Raw genomic sequence first — 14409 nt, 5'->3', positions numbered from 1 at the left:
TATTTCATAGAGATAATGAAAAATGTAAATAACCTCCTTTCAACATACATTAAACCTGAATAATGTTGTCATATTTAAGTCAGTAATAAAATCAAAAGGAACAGACATATTGTTTCATTAATGCAGTAAACAGGTGAAATCCTTTTAAATTTAATAGGAGTTAACCAGTTATTGCACTATAGGGACGATTATGTGTTGTAAATTTGAAATTTCTTCAATTGACAGGATATGTTTGAACATTTTGTATTCCCGGTGGTTATGTAGAAAAATTCACGATAAAAAATTGTTACTAGTAAGACTCAAATCTGTGTCTTAAATGAGAAGTGTATTGTAACTTATATAATGTAACAATTGTTTAATTTCTGAACAAGAGAATTAATAATCGTGAAATAATGTTATAGTATAAGTTAACCTTCAGAGTTATGTTCACAAACATTTGTGCCATTATTTTTCTTGTTGTTTTTTCCACAAATATGCATGGAATATGTCTTTACTGTATATGTACACATAATTATGAACTTATCTTAAATGTTTTTGCAGTGTATTGGAATGTAACTAGTTACTTCATTGATGCAACACACCTCCCGAAAAAAAATAAGAAAAATATGAATGTAACAAATTAAGTTGTTTAAAGTAGTTTAAAGCATATTTCAGATAATGTGCAAAATGTATGTGTCAAAATACATTTATGTATAAAAATGTTAGTAATATGTAGATAATATAATGTTGTTAAGAATAGCAAACAATCACAGCCCAAAGTAACAATTAACATGTTAAGTATTATATGTATTAATGTATTATAAATACTTACTTATACGAGGGATGCTATATAATGGGATGTTCAGAAACATTGTTCACTTTTGTCATTAAAAAGTTTACTACTCAGTGATCTTTTTCAGTCAACACCCTGTTTGAAGTTTTTATTTTTTAAAACATTAATAACTTATATGGAGGCATTGAACGTATTTAAAAGAAAATAAATAACCAATTTAATCCATAAGACTAATGCAAATTATTATTATTATATTTTTTTATTTAAAATATGTTGTATAATTTTATATTTTCATGTAGCTGTGATACATATTTTATCAAATCTTAACCTTTAATTATTTTTAACCTGTAATATTTTCGAAACAAGCCCAATGCTATTGTCCATGATGTGACAGTTCAATGATAAATGTGTTAATTTATTCGATGAAAAGTGTAATATATATGTGCATAATTGTTTCTTAACATTTAAGTAAGCTTGATATAGTAATTGTTTGTACCTTTAGCCCGCAGATTAGACCCATGTGACCAGTGCAAGTCAAAGATCAGTCGGTTATCTCCGTGCTGTCTGATCATGGTCCTACACTGTTCGCTATTTAATTTAGTCAAAATTCGAAAGTTTCCCTATTAATGATGAATGTTTTAATCCAGTTTGGAAGATTGACAAGTCCATTTCAGATAATTAGGGCGGCGAGAAAGGTCAGTGGTGTGCAAGCTTGTAAGCACTTGGAAAATGTTGTGGAAAAATAAGTCTTTAGTACATGCATATAGTGAAATTTCATGTCATTGTTATATTTTAAAAGTTAAACAATGATATGATTGTGTTTTCCTGGTTTAAATTAATGATAATCATCAGTGGAAGTGGTTCTTTTTGTCATTTAGGCAATATTTTTGGCCTGTTGATTGTGTAAAAACTTGATTTGATGGCATTTTATAAACAATGGTATGTTATTGTATAATATAAAGTGTTGTGATGCTTAGAGTTTCCAGGGTTCTGTTTTACTTTTTCATACCTAGACCACATTTAAATTTTGTTTATCATATAGAAATAAAGTGAAATACAAATGATACAGTTTTTCTTTTATGATCCAAGGAAAAAAAGCTTCATATCTTAGTAAAACATTTTGTATCACCCAACTTTTTCACTATACCCTTGCGATATTTCTTTTAAAAATGGAGCGCTACTTTGTGACTACTTCTTATTTTAGGCCTCGCCTATACTCCCTGGATATACATGGAAAGAATTGTATCCCTTTTCTTCCCGTTCCCCGACATCTGCATTATGCATATGGTTTTAGCACTTATTTGGGAAATGCACGTGGCAAGGAAAACCTCATTTACGATTGCCTAGTATAAAGAAGCATGTTATATTTGCCATATCGCTTGAAATCGATAATTACATGAAATAATAATATACCAAAAAGGTTTAGATTGAAAAATATAGAATATCAAAGGTTAAGATCGCTACATGGCCCTGGTTCGTCTAATTCAGATTATAAGATTGTTGGATTTATACTCACAATTTCACCACAACATATTTTGTTAACAAAAGAACACGTGTCTGTTTGTGGTTAAATATATTTTTGTTCAAATAAAATGACAGAGTATGATTTGACATATTTATTTCAACTACATCTCGCATTATATGTGTCTTGTATTCAATAAACCAAAAAGGCCTTGGGCAATAATAATTTTCAGAGTTTATAAAATCAGTTGAGTTTTGCATGCTCGGTACTCTATAATACCGGTCATATGCTGAAGTAGTTTTTTTCTTAATTCATAGTCAGCATTCTATGACAAATGATACTCGTCCTCTAACATGTGACATAAAACACTCTTTCAATAACGTGGAAAGTCTAAAAGACTATATATGGAAACTTAATAAGCTTTAAAGCTGCACGCCTCCAGATGAGTAAAACTATTTCGATAAAATCAAACCTAAGATTTTAGGAAATGTATAAAGAATAAAAAATCTAGTAATAATTTGCATGTTATGTGCGATTAATGACCGAAATTTTCAGTATTTATAACCATATTTCTACTGTGTTACTAACGCAGTAAGGGCTATTTTTGCATATCTTGACCTCTTTATAGTAATTGACATAGGTTGTATGTGCCATTGACAAAGTGTAAATTGCATTCTTTTGGTAACTTTACATTATTATACTGTTAAATACATTTTCCAAATTTTCATGAACATTAGCATGAACCTGGAGGCGTGCTGCTTTAGATATGGGTGGAATCTTTGGTTTAAAATATCTCTAAAATAAAGCTCTACCAAAACAATTTAACCTTCTATGCAAACTTTAGGTCTTTCATCTAGAAAATTATGCTTTATATTAAATTTGCATTTAAAACTTATTTAGTTTGTACAGTTAAACAAATCATCTACATTACATATACCGATAGAACAATTGGTAAGGTTTTTGTGTCGCCTCTACGGAGTCGTGGCGACATATAGGGATCACTTATCCGTCGTCTATCTGTCCGTCTGTCTGTCCGTCTGTCTGTCTATCCGTTTGTCCGCCCGTCACAAAAGTTGTCCGGACTACTCCTCATAAACTACTGGTGCAATTTCATCCAAACTTTACAGAAATGATCAGTACCAAGGCTAGTTGTGCATGTTGTCAGCATTTTCCGGTTCAATGATTTTTGTCAGAGTTATGGCCCTTTAATAATTTTTATTTTTAAAGTTTGTCCGGACTACTTCTCTTATACCACTAATGCAATTTCAATGAAACTTTACAGGATTGATCTGTAGCTCAAGTCCTTGCGCATATTTCACGGGTTTTCCGGTTGAATGATTTTTGGCCGAGTTATGGTCCTTTGATAAAAAGGTGTTTTTTCTGTGTGTTGCCAGATACACAAAAGCTTGTCCAGACTACTCCTCATAAACTACTGATGCAATTTTATCCAAACTTTACAGGAATGATCAGTACCAAGTCTAGTTGTGCACTGTCCGTCTGTCTGTCCGTATGTCACAAAACTTGTCCCAACATGAAATTGGCCATCATGAGGCGACACATGTGATCACTGATCGCTCTTGTTTTATCTTGCAATCGATTGCTACACAATTTATCATAAAAAATTATGTCTATAAAAAAGACAAAATAAGAAGAACATATCTCAAGAGGGTCATACGATGCTCGCGCATCCTCAAAATTCTGATTCCGCGTATTTATTTATTTAATTTGATATTACTTTTTTTTGTTGACCAGTGTTACATGTATCCATTTGATCCCATTATGAACTTAGACTGCTTCGATGAAAGTGTAGGCAGAATCAATAACACATAACTGTGTACGCAGTATCTTGATATTTTAGCGTGTACGCAGTATCATAATGTCTATTTTCTGTAAAAAGAACGAAGATTGAAAAAATATTCATGAATAAACTAACTTTCAGTTGTCTGAAACTTTCAGTTTAATCGACAATTTCTCAATTTTCAGGCAGTTACCAGAATCAAAATCGCATTCAACGTGAAATACTGACGAGAAAGGTAATACTTGTGTCAAGGCATTTGGAATATTTAAACTAGAAGTAAGGTAACTTATTTACAAAAGAAATAAAAATTCAAATCTATTCCGATTATTTTACATGACTCGTTTTTGTTCAAAATACCGGTTGAAAAAATGTTATTTTGAGGATGCGCACATCGTATGACCGCCTGGTATCTTGGTGATCCGGTTTAAAACTAACATTTATATAGTAAGTTCTACTGCACCAAGCTGTCCTACCCGCTACATGTTATAACTGGTATGATAAAAAGAGTTTTTATATGTGTCAAGTGAAACATAACAACTGCAAGGTTACAGTTACAGGTATCTCATGGAAACTGCAAATTCTATTTCCATGCATATGTGATATCTGTTATCAAATATGTTGATGTTTTAAACCGTTTTGTGTGGAAGAGCAGCCTTAACAATTCGTTTTATACCTGATGTCTGTACTATTTACAGTTTATTTTACACATATAAAATGTAACAAATGAACTTCTAGCGTCTGCACCACGAACGTGATCTACAAATGTAAATAAGTTCTTGGTCAAGTCTTATCAATGTAGCCTCATTTCCTTTTTTCATGTCAAAATTCCATATCAAATTACTATTGTATTCCATCTAGCCTCGTTTCATTTTCGAGTCCAAAAAATAAATATCAAATCACTGTTGTTCTCCTTCTACACTTGTTTATAATTTCAGATTAAAACAACAACAACAAAAAACAAACAAACAAACAAAAACAAGACAAAAACAAACAAAACAAAAACAAACAAATAAAAAACAAACATAAAATCATTATAGTACTCGATGTAATAGAATTAATATGTAAAATGGCGGTGCGAAATAAGTAAAGATGTCATTATACATCGTTGAGTACAATACTGATTCTACTGCATGATTAATTATAAATAGCTGGGAAACCTACATGAGATCCGGCTTGCGCTTCGTCCAATATAGATTTAATCGCAGTGCACTCGCCCAACATAATTCACTATTGTACTCAATAAAGTATCTTTTTTGCAAAGGCATGATTCCCTATTCTTCACAAATAAGATTTCTCTACGTTGTTTCGTATTACATGTACCTTCGTTAGCTGATAATATCCCATGCAATAATAGCGTGCATGCCATGAAAGGATGTAATAACCCATTACCGCAGAAGCATTTTGTATAAAATGACTGTTTTCATTGAAACGCCTCCTATAACATGAAAAAAAAATGCTTTAATACCATTTTACTGATCAAACTTGGCACAAATGAATACTGGACCAAAACCATTGTAACGGCATGCTCAGTTACCATGACAACGGAAGACATCTAAAATTTGCCAAAAATCACTATTTTGCGTTGATTTGTTCCATCAAAACTTATTTCAAAGTGCTGCAACTTCTCAATGGATGGAGATAAAGTCAAAGGCTTTTCAGTGTTGGTTAGACGTTACATTCAGATCGACCTGATGCCATTTTAGCCTCTCACAAGTCCAAAGGTTTCTTTGCGTTGAACCCCCCCCCCCACTCCTCATGTATCTTTTCGATTGGGGTGGCGCCGAAAGGAAAACAAGTGATTGGGGCCTAAACAGGACATTTTTCAGTATTTGAGGCTTCAAAGGGGATGGGGTTATAAGGCGAGAAAACACGTCTATTTGAGGTAAAGGGTTAACTGGTGTGATAATTGCAATGATAGATATCAGGAAATAGAATCTGCTAAGATAAGATATGTTTTATCCAAGTCTGACTCGGCATGATATAGCATATATAAAATAATTATGTTGTCATTGACACATTCATTAATGGAAATCTTTCTTAAAGAAATACAATAGACCAAATTGTACAGATATATAACAGAATAAAAAGTACAGCAAACAGTCTCGTCTGATTTAAGATTTGATGACATTGACAAAAATACATATGGCACACATAACATACATAGCTTAGCATCCAATCTTTGGAAATCAACTGCAAATATAACTTTACATAAAAGATTATTTGTAAAACTGCTGTAAAGGAATAAAAAATATATTATAAGCATGTATTTGAACAATGTTCAGACGGTGATACAACGTAGAATGTTTGCAAGTTTCTTAGACGAATAATAAAGCTTTGTTTTTCTTCTATTGAAAAATAAAGAAAAAAGGTACAATTATAAAAAAAATAAAAAAACAGAGTTAAAAGCTTTTAACCTGTTTTATTTAAATGAAATTAAAGTATTCGTATTAATGAATAATCAATACCGTTTCTAATAAAATTCATATAAATATCTTATCACATGGAAGTTATACATTACTTTGATGCTTCTTTTACGCATTATAGGAGTGAATAAAGAAGTAAAGCATGTTCTAGGGTGTTTGTTTGTCTTTGAAACAAAAGATAAACATACCCACAGAAAATCGTTGCAATGCAATGCAAAATGAAAAAAAAATAATAACAATTTGATAGCAGTGAATTATTTACATCAATAGAGTATGATTTAACATCACAGCGAGTATTTACAAAGAAGATACAAATGAATTTCAAATTGAGTCAAGATCCTAACGAAAATAATAAATATAATATTTATACACATGAGCCGCGTCACAACAAAACCAACGTAATGCGTTTGCGACCAGCATGGATCCAGACCAGCCTGCGCATCCGCGCAGTCTGATCAGGATCCATGCTGTTCGCTTACCAACTCTATTACAAGTAGAGAAACTGATTGCGACCAGCATGGATCCAGACCAGCCTGTGCATCCGGTCTGGATCGATGCTGGTCGCAAACGCATAACGTTGGTTTTGTCGTGACACGGCTCATATGTCAATAGTTCTCATTGATATGTTTCGTTCATGCAAACACATACTAGGTAAAAGGAGTGAATTGTTTATAGTGTAGTCTATTTTTAGTTATCATGATTACAGCACATTTGCATATACATCATGTGTCTCGATGTATGACCGCACAATTTCATGGCAAAACTTATACTGCTCCTGAAATTAAAGAAAAACACAAAATTTAATATAGAAAAAGACATGAAACACGAGAATAAAGATCAACAAGGCAAAGGCAATATTCACAGGACGCACCCCGTACGACCTTGACATTTTAACGACCTTGACATTTTAACTCGAACGTTAAACTTATCATGTTATATATTTACAATGAGATTTCTTTTCTTCAATTTATGTGAAACTTTATGAAATCCGTCAAAAAGTTTCACTTGTGTTATAATTCGCTCACTTGTAGAAAATTTTCAGCTTTAAAGAACTTCTTATAAACGTTGACTTGTTTAAGAACTTCATTTGTACTATAGAATACTTGTCTGTAATATAACATAACTGTTATATGTTAACGTAGTGTGTTATTTTACAAAATGCAAATAAAGTTAAGACAAAGCTGTAACAGACTCACAAAATTGCCGATCATTTGTTTTCTTCTAAGTCGAATCATTCGTAAAGTTTCCGCAATCGCAATGTCGCCGTCCGTTTTCATTCTTTCCAGAACACTGAGCACAAGACATAGCAGCCCACTCTTTGCAGCACCGTCTCTGTGTTATAAAACACTTCAGTTGTATTAGAACACTTCAGTCTCTCGTTATCTCGAATTCATCGGGACCGTCCAAAAATATCGAGATAACGAAATGTCGAGATAAACGTTTTAGAGTTTGAACAAGGCAGAAACTGATTTTTTTTTCAAAAGACATATATGTATTAATCATCATCATCATCATCATCATCATCATCACCACCACGTCATTATCACCATCATCATCATCATCATCATTCTCATCATCATCATCATCATCATTACATGTATTATTATTATGATTATGGTTATTAATATCATGATTATCATCATCATCATCATTATTATTTTTATTATTCTTATAATTATTATTAGAGAAAAATGCAATTGTTATTTGTTAAGATAATACAGGCATTGTTATAACCAACGGACTACTTTTCTCATCGATCCGCTTCTATTTCGGACATCAGTTGAATAAATGACGATGTACTCTCTGGTGTCTTTTCAAAACTTGGCCATGCTCGAAAGTGGAACATTTTAACATCCTTTTGCTGTTCCTACAACACATGTATATCTTAAAGACACATCATGTATGACTAACCATGTCTCATAAAGTGTATTTTTGTTCTACGTTCCAGTAAATATATATAAATATATTCGGTAATATTTCACAAAATATCTATATAAGTTATTTTCCGAACGATTTTTTCCAAACGTAAACAAGTAAGCTTTAAGAAGGTGTTAAGATAAAAAACGCTAAGGATTGAAAACAAGGAAACGAATTTATATCCCTACTAATACGAATTTGCTTATTAGATGTGTCTCAAACCCAGTGATCGGCGGTTTGAACTCTACCAGAGTCACAACCACGCATCAATACTGGCTTGCACCAGGGAGCAGACTCGTTAATGGTTTAAGTATGCCTTAAGCTTCCAATACATCAGAGATGAGCCACAATGAATGTTGAATCAACACATTGTAGTAATGGAATATATACCAGACACTTTTTTGCCAAAAGTATGAAAATATTTCAATAAAATGCAGGTAATTTTATATTATTATTATTATCATTATCATCATCATTATATGTATTAATCATCATCATCATCATCATCATTATCATCATTATCATCATCATCATCATCATCATTCTCATCATCATCATCATCATCATCATCATTACATGTATTATTATTATGATTATGGTTATTAATATCATGATTATCATCATCATCATTATTATCATTATTATTTTTATTATTCTTATAATTATTATTAGAAAAAATGCAATGTATTTTGTTAAGAATACATACAGGCATTGTATAACCAACGGACTACTTTTCTCATCGATCCGCTCTATTTCGGACATCAGTTGAATAAATGACGATGTACTCTCTGGTGTTTTTTCAAAACTTGGCCATGCTCGAAAATGGAACATTTTAACATCCTTTTGCTGTTCCTACAACACATATATTTCTTAAAGACACATCATGTATGACTAACCTTGTCTCATAAAGTGTATTTTTGTTCTACGTTCCAGCTAATTACAAATATATTCGGTAATGTTTCACACACGATAATTTGTGTTTAAAATTTCTTTTAAGTTATTTTCCGAACGACTTTTTCCAAACGTAAACAAGTAAGCTATAAAATGATGTCAATTAAAAAACATATATTATACCTTAATGAAAGTATGAAATGCAAGATTTATAAGGTATTTTTTTTATAAAACCGATATGATAAAAACGTACATTGTCGTTTTGAAGGAAAGAATATCTGATAGTCCTAATTGTACAATACTCATGTCTGACGTCATTCAGGAGAATCACCTTGAATGGTGAGATTGCCCTTGGAACCTCAGTTGTTGGCCAATAAACGCCTTCCTACAATGAATAACATATTTCACAGCAAAATATACAAAACAAATTTATCAGACGGCAACAATATTGTTAAAGGTTAGATTCTAAAGAAAAAAGCAACATTCTAAAAGAAAGGTCACAGAAAAAGCCAGTGAACTACGTTCCATTACATGTGCTTTAGCTAAAATATATTCAAAGCACGAGAATATAAGTATGAATGACCCCGATGGACACTAAACACCATAGTACTAGCATTGATTCATAACAGCGCACAGTTATCCTTTTATAATTAAGTAAGTCAAAGAGCGAGGGGGGGGGCGGTATTTTTTATTTTCAACAAAACTTCCAAACAACAATATGAAATGCAGAATTAAGTACTTACCACAGTTCTGCAGTGACAGTACTTAATTACCATTACAAAACTGTACTAACCGCAGTTAACATACTGACCGCGAACTGTACTTACTGCAGTGACCGTTCATAGCAGGTATCCATCTTAGTAATAGAATCTTAAACCATAAATCTTACTTACTACAGAAACTGTACATATTGTAATAACAATACTTATCACTCCTGTCTTAGCTGGTATAGTATCCCTATACTTCTCAGTGACTGCACTGTCCGCAGTGATTATACTTACTGCAATAAGCTAACCATGCCTACTGCAGTAAATGTACTTATCATCACAGTTACAGTACTAATCTTAATAACCATCAATTACTGCAGTGCCGCAATTAACGCATTTACCGCAGTGATTGCGCTTATTACTACAGTTACCGTTTTTGCCGCAGTGACTGCACTTACTTCTACAGTTACCGTATTCATCGCACTTACCGCAGTGTGAGCACTTACTACTACAGTTACCGTATTTACCACAGTGACCGTACTTACCGCAGTGTCTGCACTTATTACTACAGTTACCTTTCGTATTCACCGCACTTACCGCAGTGTCTGCACTTACTACTACAGTTACCGTACTCACCGCCATCACCGCAGTGTCTGCACTTACTACTACAGTTACCTATCGTATTCACCGCACTTACCGCAGTGTCTGCATTTAGTACTACATTTACCGTATTTACCGCACTTACCGCAGTGTCTGCACTTACTACTACAGTTACCGTATTTACCTCAGTGACAATACTTACCGCAGTGTCTGCACTTACTACTACAGTTACCGTATTCACCGCACTTACCGCAGTAACTTAACTTACTACTACAGTTACCGTATTTACCGCACTTACTGCAGTGTCTGCACTTACTACTACAGTTACCGTATTTACCTCAGTGACAGTACTTACCGCAGTAACTGCACTTACTACTACAGTTACCGTATTCACCGCACTTACCGCAGTGTCTTCACTTACTACTACAGTTACGTATTCATTGCACTTACCGCAGTGTCTGCACTTACTACTACAGTTACCGTATTTACCTCAGTGACAGTACTTACCGCAGTGTCTGCACTTACTACTCTCATTGAACTTACCGCAGTAACAGTATCTTCTAGTAAGACCAACGTTTTTATATCCAGCTGCCAAATCATTCTAACAAAGTCAACAACTGTATCTTTTAATGGAAACTGCGTTAAGATCATGCGATCCGTTTTCCTATAGGTCTGTAAAGAAATGTAAATGTAAAGTTATGATGGTTGGATGAATACGACGAAAGTCTACGAATGTCGAAACTTTTCTGAATATTTAACATCATCAACAACAACAACAACAACAACAAAAACACTGCATGTTCGCATTGACCATTTACAACCCCAATGTAATGCTATGACTAATAAAAGAGATTATACTCAAACAGTACATTTCAAATCAATTATATGAACTCATAAGGCTTTAATTCTTTGTTTTAGAATTGTATACAAAAAAAACAATAAAAAGTACTTATAGTTACCAGATATAATATGCAAAGAAAAAAACGTAGATTAATATCATTGGAAAAGATGTTAGTTCAAAAACTCTAATCTTATAGAATGCGTTCTTCATTAATCAATAATATATTCTCACCAATAATAAACCTCCATGGCAATATATTTTATTCTGAATCAAAAATAACCAAAAACTCTTTCTGATAATATTATTTTCTATTTATACTTACTGAAACAAAAACCGCATTAATGAAGTCATTTCTACCCTTCACAGCCAGTGTTAACATTGGACGATGTAAATCATCTAGAAAAATGTAAATCGTAATTTCTGTAATTCTACATGTAAAATAAATTATTATTATATTTCTTCATGCTATGTTAAATTTAATTTATCAATAAAATTAAAATAATACATTAAAGTAGACTGGTCTGCTATGCGCATATTTATCATAAGTATTTCAAATATATGCATAAAAACAGTAGCACTATATCATTTGGATATCCTATTATAAGATATTTTTTCTGAAAAAATAAAATAATTTTTTTTATAAAGTTCTAAGTGATTTAGTAAAAACATTAAAATTTTATATGATGTATAATAATATTTTGTTTAAGAGTAATTTATAATCAGTTATATAAATATATGTAATAAAGGATCATGTATCTCACACTTTCAAACAACGTAAATATAATATTGAGCCGTGCCATGACAAAACCAACATAGTGGGTTTGCGACCAGCACGGATCCAGACCAGTTTGCGCATCCGCGCAGTCTGATCAGGATCCATGCTGTTCGCTATCATTTTCTCTACTTGTAATTGGGTTTGTAAGCGAACAGCATGGATCCTGATCAGACTGCGCGGAGGCGCAGGCTGGTCTGGATCCATGCTGGTCGCAAACGCATTACGTTGGTTTTGTCATGACGCGGCTCATATAATTCTTTCGTGGTGTGTTGTTATGATACCAATTAACATCAGCATAAAAATATTATTATTGTAATACATACTGACCTTCCATCATAGACCAATTCACTTTAATTTACACTATATTCGTCATTTATAATGTCAATTAATAAAATATATTCGCAATTACCAAGCCAAATAAAGCAATTAACAAATCTAACATATAGGTTAAAAAGCCACAATACAACGGTTTTTTTTACCTGGTACAATTGTGATATCCCTTGACTTTGGAATATTTTCCTCCCGAAATGCGCTTAAATTACGTTGTTTTTCGACAGGGTCTTGTGTGTTATTATATAATGCTTCTACAGTTTCAGTGTCTATGTCAGTGTCATCATTTATGCTCTATAAAAAAATGAATCTTTGAGAATAAATCTTTTTTTTCTTTTGCGTTTGTTTGTTTGTTTGTATGTGTTTTCTTTGTTGGATGTTATGTCGCACCAACACAGTAGACGTCATAATTATAGCGACTTTCCACCTTAACTCTTGGAAAAAGGCCCCATGTCCCCCGTGCATTATTTTAGACACGAGGGAATACCTGAGTAGAGCCACCTACGTTCCGTAAGCTTTGTGAATAGTTTCTTAACATGAAAGAATATAAAGTCTCTGGCTGGATTCGAACCTAAAGCCATGAGCGGCAAGTGGTTTCAAGTCATCGACCTTAACCACTCTGTCACGGACGCCTATGAAACGCCATAGCTGCCTTATGTTGTTACATTTCTTTTTATCTTGCCTAGAAAGCGTCTTTTTATGTTAGACATTAGTGTAGTGTTGCCATAATGTGATGTTGACTTGTCTTAACATTGTTAACTTATTTCAAACAGTAGTGTTATCATGTCAAATTGACGTTTTGGCTTGTCTGAAATGCGTAATATTATGTCAACTAGTCGCGCTATTTGGTCAAATTGTGGAGCTGTTTTGTCAAAAGACTGTCTGATCATTTGAAACAGTAGTGTTCTTTTGTCGAAATTTGGTGCTGACTTGTCAAAGCACAGCTTTATTTCATAAAACTGCTATGTTATTTTGTCAAAATACGGTGTTTAAATGCCTTAACATTGTCTTATTGTGTCAAACAGAAGTGTTAATTAGCCAACGTTTACTACTGAATTGTCTTATTATATCAAATATTCGCATTACCTTGCCGAAATTAGGTGTTGACTGAACTAAATCATGCCTTATTATGATAAACTGTATGCTATTTTGTTAAAAAGCAGTCTTAATATGCCAAAAATTGCGGTATCTTGTCGAAATGTGGTAATGACTTGTCATCACTCTTTCTTATAATGTAAAACAGAAGTGCTATATTGTCAAAATTTGATGTTTTCTTGTAAAAAACAAAAACAGTCTTATTATGTCTAATAATTGTGTTATTTTGTTCAAATTTAGTTTTGTCTTGAGAACGCGCTGTTTGATTTTGTCAAACCGCCCGTTATCTTTTGTGCTTTATCTTTTCACGGGCTCTGGTCACGTGATACTAAATTTGGACAACATCGCATCTGGACAGGATAACACGATTATCTGACATAATAAGACGGGAGTTAGACAATGTAACGTAATAAATTGGCAAGTCAACGCCACTGTTTTACATAATAATACTGTGTTTTAACAAGTAAACACCACATTTGAAAAGGACAAAAAGATACTTCGCCGTAAAAGGACGATGTTTAGTCTAATTAACACTGAAACTTGACAAAATAAAATGACACTTTGACAAAAAGATTTTAGACAGGTCATCACCACGTTTCGACAAGATAATATTACTGTTTGACATAATAAGACGAATCTAGACAAGTTAAATCTGTATTTGGACATAATAGCGTGACAGTTTGACATACTAAAATAGCGTTTTAACAGTTAATGACCATAATTTGTAAAGATACCACCATTATTTCACATAATAAGACGGTGTGTAGGCAGGTTAGCATAAAGTTTGGATAAAACAGC

General features: G+C 32.8%; 1 protein-coding gene across 3 annotated transcripts in view; it reads right to left on the bottom strand.

The window, feature by feature from the left end:
• Positions 1 to 6990: 6990 nt before the first annotated feature.
• The window catches only part of LOC132725098 (receptor-type tyrosine-protein phosphatase epsilon-like), a 103158-nt gene continuing 95739 nt past the window's right edge, over positions 6991 to 14409 (bottom strand). Inside the window, exons 22-28 of one of the 3 annotated variants that reach the window (XM_060710107.1) lie at positions 12666 to 12810; positions 11734 to 11807; positions 11114 to 11242; positions 9517 to 9648; positions 9079 to 9224; positions 7652 to 7787; positions 6991 to 7230 (exon numbers count right to left, since the gene is read on the bottom strand). In XM_060710107.1, the coding sequence (XP_060566090.1) occupies positions 7156 to 7230; positions 7652 to 7787; positions 9079 to 9224; positions 9517 to 9648; positions 11114 to 11242; positions 11734 to 11807; positions 12666 to 12810 (837 nt within the window). In that variant the 3' untranslated portion in view covers positions 6991 to 7155. Of the gene's footprint in view, positions 7231 to 7651; positions 7788 to 8189; positions 8323 to 9078; positions 9225 to 9516; positions 9649 to 11113; positions 11243 to 11733; positions 11808 to 12665; positions 12811 to 14409 lie in introns of those variants that run through there. The other 2 variants (XM_060710109.1, XM_060710108.1) reach the window with 2 other exon arrangements.

The sequence above is a fragment of the Ruditapes philippinarum genome, unplaced genomic scaffold, assembly GCF_026571515.1.
Source record: "Ruditapes philippinarum isolate M1 unplaced genomic scaffold, ASM2657151v2 ctg705_1_1_1_1, whole genome shotgun sequence".
NCBI classification, from domain to species: Eukaryota; Metazoa; Mollusca; class Bivalvia; order Venerida; family Veneridae; genus Ruditapes; species Ruditapes philippinarum.
This window is presented reverse-complemented; position numbering and strand designations above follow the sequence as displayed.